The sequence below is a fragment of the Temnothorax americanus genome, unplaced genomic scaffold (genome assembly GCF_048541705.1).
Source record: "Temnothorax americanus isolate GAGA-0224 unplaced genomic scaffold, ASM4854170v1 Scaffold15, whole genome shotgun sequence".
Taxonomy (NCBI): Eukaryota; Metazoa; Arthropoda; class Insecta; order Hymenoptera; family Formicidae; genus Temnothorax; species Temnothorax americanus.
This window is the reverse complement of record NW_027509286.1, coordinates 4,239,375-4,256,090: the sequence shown is the minus strand read 5'-3', so window position 1 is coordinate 4,256,090 and position 16,716 is coordinate 4,239,375. Positions and strand designations below refer to the sequence as shown.

The window sequence follows — 16,716 nt, the reverse complement described above, 5'->3', positions numbered from 1 at the left end:
TCGATAGATATAAATCAATAGATATAATCTATATATATATAGATTAGAAGTAATATCAATAAATATAATAGATAACACTGTCCCACAAATTAAAAATTTTTAAAAAAATTTTTTGTCATTAAAAATGAAACCGTTAATGAAATTGCTCTATCACGTCACATTTTGAGATACTTTAGCTCAAAAATAATCTCAGTTTACTTTAGATCAATATTATTAATTTTAGACTTACCTTCAATTTCTGTTTCAGTCATGTTTGATGAGAAGAGCACTGGTGCAGTTTTCATAAGATGCGGTGCAATATTAAGGATATCAGGATCAACGTTTGTGTCTGCTTCCTGTGGTCCTCCACCAGTTGCGAGGCGTGATTGTTTCTCTTTGGTTAAGGCATCTCTTTGAGTGTGCTTTAAGTTTGCTCACAATTTTTTTAACTGTTGCACATTTCTCTGTAACCATAATTTTGTATAACAATGTATTAAAGCATATATTATATTAGAATTATAGTTCTTACCTCTTGAGAAATTAATGTTGATTCGTTATATTCTTCACATATGTTATTCCATGCGATATCTTTATCTTTTAATGTTGTAACATCACTTTTCTTTATTTCTATTACATTTTTATATTTTTCAAGTATCTGTAAAAATACTTTTCTCTCCATCAACGTATAATGTTTGTTTTTACTTGAACTAGGCTTCTCTGTGCATGACATTATCTGTAAATAATACAATATTTAAATATAAAAATGATTAAATGAGATTTAAATAAATATCACTTTATATTTGTCCAACTAAAATATAATTAAAAATATGAAAATAATCTTAAGATTCAGTAAATTAAAAATAATATTTGATTACAAATTGACATGCATTACATAAACCGTGCGTGATTATCAACTTACGTGAACAACAGGTAGGAGGTGTCAATCCTGTGGAATATACAAGATCAAGAGCGTGTGCAACAGGCCCTGTATTCCGAGTGACTTTCACCGAAACCCACGAAATCCTCGGTCCTTCGTATTACAATGTGCAAAAGAATGAGGGTGTCGAGCGGTAGTCGAGATTCTCGATCCTTCTACTTAGGTTATGGTACAGAAAAATGCAATGTTCCACCGAAATCCTCGGTCCTTCGTATCACGAATATCACAATGTGCAAAAAATGAGGGTGTCGAGCGGTAGTCGAAATTCTCGATTCTTCTACTTAGGTTATGGTGCGGACACAGAAAAATGCAATGTTCCACTGAAATCTTCGGTCCTTCGATCGTATCACGTTGTGCAAAAGAATGAGGGTGTCGAGCGATACAAGATTCTTGATCCTTCTACTTAAGTCATGGTGCAGATACAGAAGAATGCAATGTTCTCATTGGTGGAACGTACAGAAATATCACGGAAACAGCCGATTCCTAAATAAGCACTATTTTAAGCATATCTTCGCGAAGTTGACTCTAAATCAAATAAGAACTTCTTAGGCAAAAACTTCTTCGCAAAGACCGTCTTATTTCGTCACTATGAAATGTAGCATCCTCGAGATGATCTGATTTGGATAAGACGGTCTTCATCAAGGCAGTCTTAAGTACTGTTTTGAGAACGGACTATGAATACCGCCCATGGGTTCGTATCCGTACTATGGTTTGTGTCCGAACTACTCAGATGGAGGGGATGTGCTGGTTGCGCAAGCCCCTCCTCTAGAGCTCTAGATTATAAGAGTAGCGCAAAAGTCGGACATGTTGGTACTAAAAGGGCGCGAAAAATTTGAACGAGACATGTAAACCGTTTTCCGCTCACTGCTAATATGGAACATTTATAGTATACGTAACATATATAAATGTATTATAAATTTGTTTTGTGGTATGTACATATCTATTTGCAGTGAATATTAAAACGCAGTAATTATTATATTTTTAATGCACTCTGTATGATATTCAGGATAATGAAATAAAAAAAGTCTTGAAATTTTATAATTTTATTTTGAATCACATATAAATTATATTGTATCTTTGTACTTATGTTGTGTCTTTGGTATGTTTATATATATATATATATATATATATATATATATATATATATATATTTGTACTTATATTTAATGTTTATCACATTATATGTTATCACAAGTGTAATTACTTGTTTACAGCATTTCTCATGCCAACGCTCTTGCTTCCACACTTCAAAGATTTATTACAAACTATTGTATTGTTAAATTTACGCACGATGAAATGAATGCATGAAAAAAGATATGCTTTCAGGATATGCTTTCCAACAGAATGGCACGGTGGAAATTTGTATGTAATACAAAGCGGCAGCAACGTTTCTAACATTTCAGAGAATGTAACTACACCTGATAGAATTTCTTCTTCACGTTTTCGAAATATGAACTCTGCATTTTGTAAAAAACAATAAACCAATTCGCTACTAAATATTAGCCCTGAATTTTTGTCAAAAGTGTCTGGTCGAGAGTAATTGCTTAGATTAATGAGAACCTGTGCACGAGAAATATCACACGAAGTAGATTTCAATAAAGCCGATTTGCACGTTTCGCATCGTATGCGATGCCTATTTGTAACCGTTCGTACAACTGCTCCACTAAGTTTATATAAAGATTGACCTTCTTCTTCTGCAAATCAAGTATTTGTTTTCATTATGAAAAATGTACAATTATAAAGCATCAATGAAACCTACATACTGCAGTAAAAAAAAATTTTTTTAGTACAAAAAAATTTTATATTACTTCGTAACAGTTGAAGATATTGAGATATCTGAAATTTCAAAATAAAGATTTTATTCATATACCAGATAAAACTGAACCAATCAATTCCAGATCCATATAAATAGATGTAGAGACATCCGTTGTATTTCGTGAAGAGCTGTTCTCAGGACTTACATTGTCTAAAGTGGGATAATAATATTGAACAAGTTATACAAAATATATGACAATAAACACAATAATTATGGGCATTTATGTCATGTCTAGTTGCAGAAAATCTTACTTTCAATAAATTGATTAGGGCTAACGTTCTCGTCGCACAAACTGTTTCCGTAGGTAAAATCAGGTAGATCTGAAAACATTAAAAAATGTTCAGTGTCTATTTGTAGTAAGCAAAATAGTATTAACATCAGTTTCTAAATGTACATACCTATTTTTGTCGACGAACTTTGTCGTGTCTTCAAGTATTCAAAGAGGAAATCAGCATCTTCTGCCTCATAATTACCATTCTTATTTGGCTTAAAATATTGTGCTGCAGATATCATTCTAAGTGCACTTTTGAATTCCTTCGGAGTTGTAACTGGATTCTTTCCTCTAATCATAGAGAATAAATTTTTCGTCCGATTCTGCGAACCCATTCAGCTCTCCGAACTGAATCAGTTGGTAACCGATGTAACATTTTTCCTGTACCTTGCTGCGAAAAGCAACCGTCTGCACAACACTGCGGCATTTTGTACAAAATAATTTTTTCGCATTTTTTTTGTCACACACAATCGGAATCAGACCACAATCACCACATCAAACAGGTTATGTTGTCCTCGTGTGTCTTTGCCATGTCGAGAAAGAGTGAGAAAGAGCATGGTGTAGAAAGAGATAGACGATACCGACATGGCGGTCGACCAATAGGAACACGCGGTTGTCGGCATTCGCAAGGATCAAAGGTTTCGGACTTTTGTGCTACTCTTATAATATAGAGCTCTACCCCTCCTCTGTCAGTGTACGCTCGGCACTCGGCAAGCTTCGCGCGGGGAGAGAAAAGCAGAAATATGATCTGCTGTTTCCTTCTCTTTTGAGCTGTTAAGCTAGGTCTACAATGCGAGTCGTAAAGTCGTGAGTCGTAAGAATTGACTAATCACAATCGAATTTGAGGAGAATAATCGACTGTGATTGCTCAATTCTTATGACTCACGACTTTACGACTCGCATTGTAGACCTAGCATTAGAGGCCACGCATTTAGGTGCGATTTCATTGACGCTAGAAACCAGCGGCAGCGTCAAGAAAATGTGGGGAAAATGTAGTTCAAAAAATTCATTTGAATTTTGCGGTACGCTAAAAAGTTGAGACAGTCTGAACTTCTTCCCCCACTAGATTTTCTTGACGCTGCCGCTGGTTTCTAGCGTCAATGAAATCGCACCTTTTCGGGTATCGCCTCTTGTGTCTCGCCGAGTGCCGAGTCTCGAGTTGGCAAATCGACTATGCGCTATGTTACATTTATGTTTATATTTACGAGTTTTAATTGTTATATTTATAAATATTACAATTATATTTACAAAAAAATTGCAAATTAATAAATAAATTTTATTATACATAAAATCACGTATGATTATGTACTTCCGTAGTTTTTGTACCGTTAAAATTAAACATAAAATTAATTAATTAAATAAATATTTATAAACATAAAAACTAAAATTTGTAAATGTAATGTATAGAAATTCCCGTTCTGGACCCCTATTCTGTAACTCGTAACGACAGTGTCGATATCGTTACGTTGTCGTTGCGCAGGTATACTATATGGAAATAAAGCTGCGCAACGACGATATAACGATACCGACACTGTCGTTAGAGTTACAGAATAGGGGTCCTGGTCAATGTGCTTTTTTATCTAAAAAAAAGTCATATTAAAAACATTAACTTTGGCATAATATTTAAATTTAATATTTAAATGCATAATAATAATTAAAATAAAAACAATTTATTATACAAATAATGCACACGGTTAATATTTCGATTATAGTTAGTCTTCTTCGGAACGGATTATTACGAAAGAAGACGATAATAAATATCAAGAAACATGATAATTAATGTTCATTTTAACATAGTAAAACATTAAACATTAGTCTAGACTAAAACATGAAACAATCACCTAACAATATAAACAAAATAAACAAATAATCTAATTGAATCACAAATATAAATTGCCGGAATAATCGAATGAAACCATGGCAAGATAAATTTATATTTATATTGAAAAGTGGTAAAATCTCTTCCGTCAGGAAGAGAATGTAAAAAATTATTAACGGATAGTATTTTGATTTAAAAGATCTTTAAAATATATATTTTGCAGGAATTTTTTATAGGGAAACAAAGAAAGTGAATAACATTAAACTTTGCATGTTCACTTCACCTTATTTTAAAATTTTATTTTTATTTTTTAAGTAACAAAAATGCTTTTCTTTTCTATTATATTATATGTATTCTGGTCATTAGAAGATATAAATGACAGACGGTGTAAATAATTCTAGCTATTCTATAGGTATCTGATGAAACGCAAAAAGTTAAAATTTTCTTATTCAGAAGAAGTATATGTGCGCATCGTCTGAACTAAAACTAAACCAATATTTCCATTTTAGGCAGCTTTTTTATCAAAAATATTATTAATCAATATTAAATAAACAATTTACGGTCTGAGCTTAGATTTTATAGTAGCCTAATAATATTTTTTATATACTATATGTATATTTACATATTTTTTCCAACCTTAATAAACTACGCGCCGACTAACTTGTCAGACTTATAACACAGCTCCTATTGGAGTAGTAAAGTCCCCTCACTCCCCTCTAATTAAATCGATTTAAATAATAGTAAAGAATTTACTACTCCAACAAGAGCTGTGTTGTAAGTGTCTGACAAGTTATGTCGGCGCGCAGTTTATTAAGGTTGGAAAAAATATACGTGTAGTACACAAAAAATATTATTAGGCTATTAAGATCCAAGCTCGGACCGTAAACGGCTTATTTAATATTGATTAATTGTATAACGGTCATAAAACGGAAAATTTTAAAAATTTTTTTTAGTATTTTATTTAAAAAAAACTAATAAACGTATAATGTTTATTCTAGTTCAGACAATAACCACACTTATTTTGAATAAGAAAATTTTTTGTTTTTGGGTTTCTGATACCTACACTGAGAAAAAAAATTTGTCAATCCCAAGAAATATTTAGTCCGATACGTTCAACTAAACATTTTAGTTAGTTAACTAAACATCTGTTGAATTAATTAATTCTTAATTAAAGAAACGAAATAAATTGTTGAAACAACTAATATTTAGTTAACTAACTAAAATGTTTAGTTGAACGTATCGAACTAAAAATTTCTTGGAATTAACAATTTTTTCTCTCAGTGTATAGAACAGCCAGAATCATTTACTCCGTCTGTCATTTACACCTTCTAATGATCAGGATATAACATATAAAAAATAGCATTTTTCTTACTTAAAAAATAAAAATAAATTCTTAAAATAAGGTTAAATAAGAACATGCAAAGTTTAACAATATTATACTTATTTTTAAGACACCTTTCAAACCAGAATACGCCCTTAATTTATTGTTTGTTATTAATATATTGTTATTAATTATATACATGTAAGTATTAGAAAGCATATGGTATAAAATAATTTCAATATTCAAATTATTGTAATAATAATAAAAAAATCAATTATTTACATTTTCTTCTGTGTGTGTATGCGTGATGTTATTGACAATAGTTTCTTTGCACGTTTACATTTCTTCTACAGACTTTTTACACGCTTAATTTTCACAAGTGTGATGTCAAATACAGACAAGATTTTTGTTTATCTGTTATAAGCGTTATTTCGAATCCAAGATTTTAATAATCAAACATTTTCAAACTGCAAACGAGGGACAAGCAATATCATCTACACAGCATAAAATGTTGAACTGTTTCCTCGAATGGTTGTAACAACGTCTGTATGCCCTTGCATTATTAATTCGTTAAGGTATTGTTCACATTCTCATTCTAAAATAATAATCCTATTAAAAAATGTTTATTCTTCTTTTTAAAGAAAATGTTGTCTCAAATGTTATTCTTTCAAAAAATTTTGACAGACTTGGAAGAAAGATTTTATAATAGACTATACATATAGAGACAGAAACTTATCTTAACTTTTAAAATATTATTTCAAATTTTTTAATGCATTTAATGCGCGTGAGAGTATGAAAATGCAATTTGTTTTTCTAAATATGATAAAAATTATTTTTTAAAAGCTTAATGATAATAATAATCAACGGCAAGACGTTTGTGTGATAAAAAATTTACAACATAAAAATACACAAATATATATAATTAAATGTAAAATATGTCTGTTTAATTAATAATATTCACGATGTTTAAAAATACAAATTGGATTTTCATATTCACACGCGTGTGGCCGGGGCGTATTAAAAAAAGAGGTGTGGCCTCGGAGGGTTAATGATGCAAGAGCATGCAGACGTTGTTATAATCGTTCAAGAAAACTGTTCAATATTTTATGTGATTGTTGCAGAAGAAATTCGTAATGTCGGCGAATAAATCATATGCTATTGCTTTTAGAGAAAATCGTAGTATTTTAAGACTACATGCTGTGGATGATATTGCTGGTCACTCGTTTGCAGATTAAAAATGTTAAACGTTTGATTATCAAAATCTTGCATTTGAAGTCACGCTTTATAACAGATAAATAAAAATCTTGTCTGTATTTGACATCACACTTGTAAAAGTTAAGCGTGTAAAAAATCTGCAAAAGAAATGTAAACGTGCAAAAAAAACTTGTCAATAATATCACACACACACGCACACACAGTAGAAAATGTAAATAATTGATTTCTTTATTATTACAATAATTTGAACATTGAAATTATTTTGTACCATATGCTTCCTCATACACTTATATGTATGTAATTAATAACAATATGTTAATGACAAATAATAAATTACAAGGGCGTATTCTGGTTTGAAAAATCTTAAGGACGTTCTCCGGAAAATCGATTTTCTCTAATTTTTTTTTTAAACTGTGAATATACATTAATTTAGGTGTGCTTTATGCGTGGTATAAATTTCAGTACCTTTTATGGTATTAAAAATCGAGATATTGAGCTTCAAAGTTTCAACTTTTAACATGGAAATCCTATTCCGAGCTATTGTAAAACAGACATTATAATGAATTGTGAAAAAAGTTTTCTCTAAATGTTTTTGCGGTACGCGTTTTCAAGAAATACTTGTGTAAAGTACGCGATTTGATGAATTTTTCGCTCGGTTCAGGAATGACAGAAGAGGAGAGGCGCCAGTTATTACTTGGCAACGCCGCATGAGTTCTCACGCGTGAAGTTAACTTCTTATTTTTTAGTTGTTATATGTAATATTTTGTATATAAACAATGAAGGGTCAAAGCACATAACATGGCGTAGCGATATACGACGGTCGTAGTCCCCGACCTGACAGATCAGGATACGCCAAAGCTTGTACGTTACTTAACTACTCAAGTTACTACAGAAGTAACGCTCGCGTAAACGTAGTATATGTTATATCTTGATCACTAAAAGACGTAAATAAGAGATGAAGTGTGTAAATGATTCTAGCTAGCTGTTCTAAATATCAGAAATGTAAAAACCAAAAACTTTCTTATTCAAAAAAAATGATGGCTATCGTCTGAACTAGAATAAACATTGTTTATTAGTTTTTTTTTAAATAAAATACTAATAAAAATTTGAAAAAAGTTATAATATTTTTAATAAAAAAGCCGCTTTTACACACACGTACAGAATAGAAATATTGATTAATTCTAGTTCAGACAATAGCCACACTTTTGCAGAATAAGAAAATTTTAGCTTTTTGTGTTTCAGATACCTAAAACAGCTAAAATTATTTACACCGTCTGTCATTTATAGTGACCAGGATATAACAGAAAAAAGAGCATTTTTGTTACTTAAATAAAAATAAAATTTTAAAATAAGGTGAAGAGAACATTGCAAACTTTAACGTTATTCACTTTCTTTGTTTCCCTACAAAAAATTTCTGAAAAATATCTATTTTAAAGATATTTTAAATCAGAATACCCGCGTTAATAATTGTTTACGTTCTCTTCTTGACGGAAGAGATTTTATTACCTCTCAATATAAATATAAAATTTATCTTGTCATGGTTTTATTTGATTACTCCGGCGTTTTTATATTTGTGATTCAATTAGATTATTGTTTATTTTGTTTATATTATTAGAAAATTGTTTAATGTTTTAGTATGTTAACTTAAACATTATCATGTTTTAATATTTATCTTCTTGTTTTATATTTATAGTAATCCGTTCCGAAGAAGACTAATTATATTAGGGGTAGGAGTATAAATAGGAGTACAAATAAGTTTCCGCCGTTTTTTATCAAAAAAATCATTCCCAACAATTTTAAACGATGTGAAATTGCTTGTTGAGTCACTCCTAATGTAAGTGCAAGTTCTTTTTGCGTTTGGCACGAATCTTCCTCCAATAATGCTTCCAATTCCGTGTCTTCGTACACTTTCGGCCTTCCGCTACGTTCTTTGTCCTCGACGTCAAAATCACCGTTCTTAAACTTTTGAAACCACTCACGACAACTTCTATGCTTCTACAAGCAATCGATGCGCCTCAGCTGCAGATTTCTTCAAATTAAAGAAATAAATCAAAAGTTCCCGCAAATAACGCTTATTCGGCTCAAAATTCGACATTTTCGCACGAAAAGAATTATGTGATGCCGATACAGTCTGATACTATGTCAAGTTTATGGTGTTGCCGGATGTCCAACCTTACGATATAACACTTTACATCTGACAATTTCAACCATAACCTCCTGGTGGGGCCATCTATTGTAAAACGGCGGAGACTTATTTGTACACCTATAATAAGTGTTTTTATTTTTATCCAATATTCTTTTGTTGTTGCTTGTAATTTAGCCGTAATTTGGCCAATTAAACATGCATAGGTAAAATAAATTTAATAAGAGTAAAAGAACATTGTAAACTACAATTATTTCTCATAGTTAATAATATAATTTATTGGTATGCATTTAAATATTACATGTAAATATTATATTATGTGTTAAAGTAAAGGTTTTTAATGTAAGACTTTTGCTTCCTCATAGAGGAAGCTTTGTTTTCGTGAATTTCATATATGAACCTTTGATTGCGCATAAAGTTGGGTCTAGTCAATCAAATTTAAATGAATTATATATGAAATAGGGGTAGAAGAAACCAACGAAGAGATTGGTTTTTGAGTTTTTTCTGCCAATATGTTCAAAGTGTTCTAAAATGTCGAAATATCGTGTCACGTTCTGTCAAGTTTAAGTTAGTTGGTCCGTTTTTGGGTCAAAACATTTAAGTATTTACCCGGGATTTGAACCAGGTTGTGTGATTAATCCAGTCCGCGAAGAGATAACGAATTTTATATGTTTTATAACGAGGGTCAAATTTGTTTATTAAATCAAAATTTAAAAAATCTATTTTATAATCCAAAGGGATTAATTTATATGGAGAAAAAATGCGATTTTTACTATCTTGAATTTCAGTTTTTAATTTCTTTAATTTGAGAAATAATGGAAAAGAATCTTGAGTAAATTGAATGGTTTGTTTAATCTGAAATTTAATCTTTTTAACTTGAGTCCTTTTGCCCCCTTTTCTGGGCATGAATATAGGTTAAAGGAAATCCTATTGCCACTCTTTGGCAGCAAGAGTTAAGGAAAGGAGGACTCCTGTTGCCACACTGTTTGGCAGCGACAAGAATCAGGAAATTTCTGTTGCCACGCTATTTGGCAGCGACAGTTAAAAGTTAAGGAATTAAAGGATTTATTGAAAAATTGGTTTCAAGAATTAAAATTAAAATTACCTTTATTTGGGGAAGAATTTTCTTATAACAGTTATTTAACATCTGGTTTAAATTATATAATTAAGATCTGTCTTGAATTTTGCTGAAGTTAGAATTTAATTAGCTCAAGTAAAGATTGTCGGTTAATAAATTATGAGCGCAAGAAAATGATTAACTGATTGACAACAAACTACTGACTCCCAACAACTGACTGTACGATGATTTTTCGCTCTTATTTATATTCAAGTCGCAAGAACTCCCCGCGCGAGCTTCTTACCACTTCTTTGTCTTTGTATCGAGGAGGAAGGTCTTATCACTAGGTGTAATTCTATGCCCTGTGACCGCGGCCTGAGAACCGTCTCCTCATCAGAAATCGGATAATTAATCGATATCGATTACATTCTTGGCTATTTTAAGATTGGTTGAATTTTGCTTGCACGTAACACCTTCCCCCTTAAAAGGTGCCTTTTCATGCTGACGCTCGACGCTCGATTTGGGCGTCACTTGATCACGTGATAGGTCACGTGACAGTCTTTTTAACGCTTGTTTCAGTCAATTGCTTGTTTCGACGCTCGCATATTTGATGCTATTTCGCCTTCTTACCGATGAAGTTGGTCACGTGACCAGTTTTGACGCTTAAATCAAGCGTCGAGCGTCAGCATGAAAAGGCCCCTTAAGTCATACGTGGTACGTTTGTTACCGCGTATGAACTATTATTAGAAAAAGAAAAATTATGTCGAAAATTAGACGTTATTTGTTTTGGATAATGGTTCTCATGCAAAATATATAAATAAATCATGTTTTTTTTTTTTAATTTAATTAATATTATAGATGTGTAAATATGTGTATAATAAATATATAACAAAGCGTAAAATGATGCGTATAATATTGTATATAATAAAACGTAAAATAAAGTAAAGCAAAAATATAAACTTGTTCGCGAAATCGCTGATTAATCCCGACGATGGGAGCGGGATGAGAAGGACGCGCGTGGAAGGTGTTCACTAATTATTCACTTTGTTTTTTGTGTAACTCAGACCACAGTCTGAGCCGTCTTTAATGCGTCAAAATTGATACAATCTGACCTGAGATGGATGAGCGGTGAACAAATAAGGTGTCTTGCTTGTCCTTATAAGCGAGAGACAATTATATCAATTGCCGTCCTCTTCGATGAATCGCCCGTGAGCTGGTGGGACACGTGGCGGTCGGCACTCGCGCACGTGTGAGCTTGAGCTGTCGTGTTGAGGCACCAGAGTTGATGAGCGGTCTATTTCACAATCTACGAGACGATCTAGTCAGTGTGGTCACTGCGATGTGCACGATTAACCGGAGTCACGATGCGAAACGTACAAAGCACACGTTACGCGTCTAGTCACCGCGCGGCCATTTGCACAATTGTCTCGATCGCGAAGAAGACGTTGGCGATGAGCACGCCCGTACTTGCGCCAGCTGCCGCGGTGATGCGGCGTCAATATCCGATCGATGCTGCCATCTGATCGGGCGGCGCAACGGTAACGGAATCTCGAACAAAACTATAACTAAAATAATCTGAACTAAAATATGTAAGCTAAAATAATCTGCGTGTAATAAAGCACAAAATAGACTAAATATCGGCTAGTATGAAAGCTAAAATAATTCAAGCTAAAATAATCCATTTATCATTTTTTTCTCTTTTTTTTTTATTCTATTTTTCCTGAACTTCTATTTTTAAATACACGCGTGCCGCCCGTGCCATCCGGTATTTGTCCATTTGATTAAGGGATTCCCGAATACATTCGTTGCACTGCCGGGCCGGTCTTATGCCAAGGATTACATTACCGCAGTTGCCGCAACAGAATCTGACCGACGAAGGGAGTTCGTATCGCGGCGAGATGACGGCATGGTACCCCCTTTTCGCCTCGTATCCGTCGACTTTGGGGATGTCCTCGTCGTCCCCGACTGGTGGCAGCTGTTCTAATTGTAGGTAGCAGGGTACACACAATTTCTCTCGCGGCCAGAAGGAGTTGACCATTATCTCCCCCTCCTCTCCTAATGGCGGGTCGCGAAGACACCAGTTTTCCGAGATGATTTCCGCTTGTTCTTCGGAGAGGTCTCCGTCGATCGGCCCATGGTAATTCATTTCTGGCGTTGGTGGTCTCATTCTTAATGTATATAAATGTGTACGCGCGCGTGTTAATTTTAACAAATTACTGTAATGTATATATATAATTATTATATAATTGTTTATTTAATGTTTACCTTGATCTTTTTTTTAAACTGGTTGTAAACGATTTATCACTTTTAAGTTTCACTTTGCTTTGACCGTGTCTGAATTCGGACTGACTTACATTTACGAGCTGTCCCTCGGGCAGCCTCCTTATCTAACGTAAACCGAAACCTTACTCTAATGATGTCTATTGTTGATTTCTTAAAGAATTTAGAGTTTATCTTTTTTCATTATAATCGCGGATATTATAGGTTTTGAGTTTTATTGTGGATAACTGTTTTATTCTTAATATCTTTCATTTCAATCTCAGGAACAGAACAAATAATACCTATTAATTTGTATGTTATTGTTGTGAATGTAATATATTTATTTCTGAGTTTTCATTTTCTGTTATTACTTGTGTTAATGTTGCTTGTGTTAAAGTTGCTTGTGTTTTTGTTGTTTCTGATGACTCTTGTCCCGAGGATGTCTGATCTTTTTCTTTCCGTGTTGTTCCTCTTGCTAAATGTAACAGCAAATTCGTCACTGAGTCCCATAGCGCTCCAATTAAATATATTGACCATCTATAAATAGTATGAAGTGCATAGCCATGTATGATGGTATCCACTATCAATTTAGTTGTTTTTATGCAGAAGTATAATCCAATTACTCCCGCACTTGCATTGCCGATAGATAGAAACGTTCCCCAAATTTTCTTCCAAGCGTTTTCCGTTATTTTTTTCAATGAATTTTCATCCAGAAAGTGAGAGAATGATATTCCTTGTGTTTGTATTGGTTCTCCCTTTACACCACGCGCCACTGTGTTTAAAATTCCGTTTCTTTCTGCTGGGAACATAATTTGATCCCTTAAATTCTCAAGTTCACTATTAGTATAAATACCGCTTGCTGCCAATGGTCCAGGATCATTATATTGCCACGTAGGTTTACTGTTCGGTTTTATTATTGCTGGTGATTTGCTGTATTCCAAAATTGGTGTTATTCGATACCATCCGTCATTTAAAAGATACATTGTTGGAATTATACGGCTGCATGTAGTCTGTGTTCCTGTTTTAAACAAGATGTGAGTCCTTGGCGCTAAGAAATATGTTTTATTTCTTTTAGATACCGGTAATTGTTGATAACATTCCTGCGTTTGTCGATATTTAACGTCCACCGGAGTGCATTTAATTATATGTACGACTGCTCCTGAGATCACTGCCATATATCCGGGTCCTTTCATAATTTGATACGCAAAATCATCTGGAGCATGGATCGCTAGGCTCAGTGCATTCTTCATTATACTTGTCGTTCCAAGTTGCAGCGTTGTGTCAATACATTTGTGTATAAACGGTTCATCTGTGTGCGTATATGTCTTTCCACATAAATAAATTTTGAGTTTACATAAGCAAAAATATCTAAATTTTCTACTGATATATGGCGCTTATGCGCAAAAGATTCTCCTTTTTAATTTCTAAAATTAAAAGTTTTGGATGTTCTGTTTTAATTAACGTATATCCACAAAGAAGCTCTTCCCTCATTTGTGTTAACGCAAAAGTAACATCTTTAATTGACAAAGAATAAATTATTTGCAAATTTTTATTTACATTACTAACCATCTTATTTGCTTTTCCTTCATATAATACATTATAATGGTTAAATTTACAATAATCGTTGGGTATTGTTTCCCAGAAAGTATATTTTCCTTCAATATCTATACAATTTCCATCTGAATATTGACAGGTTGTTCCTGTTTTTAAATGTATCTGATTTGTTTCTATATTAGTTACTGCTTGATAAGAATTTAGACTAATAGTTATTATTCCTTGCACAACTACATTTTGCCATGTTCCATAAGGATCTGAATATTGCATTCCAAAACATTGTCCGTCTATTGTTACTGATTCTGCAAAAGTGATTGGTCGCGACGTTGTGTGATTTACTTTTAACCCGTTGATTACATTGTTAACGTTTATAATTAGTGTTCCAATTTTATGCATATTTTTACATTGATCTACCGTCGTATCGATAATATATTCCGCTTGTGCATTATAGTTACTGTCGCAATATGTGAGTGCATTCCGCAGTAATAAATTGTTCTCGAAATCGAAATTTTACATTGAATTACATGGATTGTGTCAAATTTCGCAAGTTGTAATAGTTGAATATTAGTTTTTTCTACATGTGGTTCCATTAACGGAATGTTACATTCTTCTGAATATCAATAACAAGACAATCGTCACATTGAAGTTCGATGTTCCGCAGTCGTATCCAATGATTCCGTGTATATTTTGAATGTTGAGAAATAGGGTGACTATTGAGATTATCATTTTCATCAGGAGATCATCTTCATCTGTATTAATTATAATTAAAGAAAAAAGGTTTATTAGTATATTATTCTATAAGATTAAAAATGTTGCGCGGTACACTTTTAATCTTATTTATATTTCACTTTTCTGATTTTATTTGAATGAACAATTCTTGACTTTCCTTTAAAAAGGAGTTTAATATTTCCGTTAGATAAAATATCTGTTATTGTATGTGGACCGGAATATTGGTCTCCTAATTTACCTTTCTTTGGTTCATTTAAAAGAAAAACTTGATCGTTTATTTGAAAGGTTTGTGGATTAATCTTATTTTTATCATAATAATATTTTGATTTTAATTTTGATGCAATCAAGCATTCTCGAGCCAATTCTGTAAATCGTGAATATTTGTCATTAATTGATTTAAATAATCGTCATATGTCTTTTCTTTTCCAGTGTCATTAACAATTTCACTGGATGGTTGTCTGGCTGTTTTTCCAAATACCAACTCGTATGGAGTTATGGAGTATATCCAGTAGATTCATGAGTGCTTGTATTATACGAAAAGGTAGCATATTCTAGTAAATCATCCCATTCTGTAAATTTATTCACATATTGTTTTAAATATTCAACTAATATTACATATTACTAATATTACAATTGCACACTTAAAAACTATGAGGAAGCAATGTGCAAGTTTTTACTTGCACTCTTAAAAACTTAAAGGAAGCAATGTGCAGGTTTCTACTTGCACACTTAAGAATTATGAGGAAGCAATGTGCAAGTTTCTACTTGCACACTTAAAAACTATGAGGAAGCAATGTGCAAGTTCCTACTTGCACATTATGATCTTTACATTCATCGATTTTAGATCCATTTTTCCTTGCACTGTATATCACCTGTTTAATTGTTTCTTATATTTCTACATAAAAAGCAGGTAAAAGAATTTATTAACTGACTGATACATGAAGTTCAAATTATTACGAATGCAAAAGATTAAATACGTTTCAACGTTTTTATTATCAGTTAAGGTAGATTTAAAGTTGAAGAGGATTATAAATTATTCTCAAAATCGAGAATCATATACTGTCACGTCAGTCGCACGTGTTTTGAAAATACACGACACAAGTATAGGCAGAGGGGACCTTCGATATTACAGGATCAGTTTGAACGTTTGCATCAAACAATCTCAAAAATTGACATTTCTCACTCTAAAATATTCGAAGCGAATTGTACAACGACGAATTCCGCCGGTTTGCATATTGCATTCTAACGATATCTCAATATTTGTGGAAATTAGTACAACGGACATTTCTAAAAAAATTCAAAATTTTTTTAAAAAGAATCCCTTTACCGATCATCGCCAAATTCAATACCAACCTTCCTTAAATGATACTCTATCAATTAAAAAAAATTAATTCCGATATCTCAATATTTGCAGAAGTTAGAGTAATTACGGACATTTCTATAAAAATTGAAAAATTTTTTTAAAAAGAATTTCTTTATCGATCATCAAAAATCTCAATATTTGTGAAAGTTAGAACAACCACGGACATTTATAAAACAAAGTTTCCTCTATAAGAAAGCAAAAGCAAAAAATTAAAATTAAAAAAAAAAACCCTTTACCGATTATCGCCAAATTC

General features: G+C 32.4%; 1 protein-coding gene across 2 annotated transcripts in view; it reads right to left on the bottom strand.

Annotated features, from left to right (window-relative positions):
- Positions 1-4,939, bottom strand: part of LOC143894985 (uncharacterized) — a 6,348-nt gene extending 1,409 nt beyond the window's left edge. Inside the window, exons 1-6 of one of the 2 annotated variants that reach the window (XR_013256214.1) lie at positions 3,131-4,939; positions 2,984-3,052; positions 2,787-2,882; positions 899-2,610; positions 509-712; positions 230-443 (exon numbers count right to left, since the gene is read on the bottom strand). Coding sequence is in view for 1 of the 2 variants with exons in the window: in XM_077401712.1 (XP_077257838.1) it covers positions 230-284 (55 nt within the window). In the remaining variant the exon portion in view is untranslated. Of the gene's footprint in view, positions 1-229; positions 444-508; positions 713-898; positions 2,611-2,786; positions 2,883-2,983; positions 3,053-3,130 lie in introns of those variants that run through there. The other variant, XM_077401712.1, reaches the window with a different exon arrangement.
- Between the last annotated feature and the right edge of the window lie 11,777 nt (positions 4,940-16,716).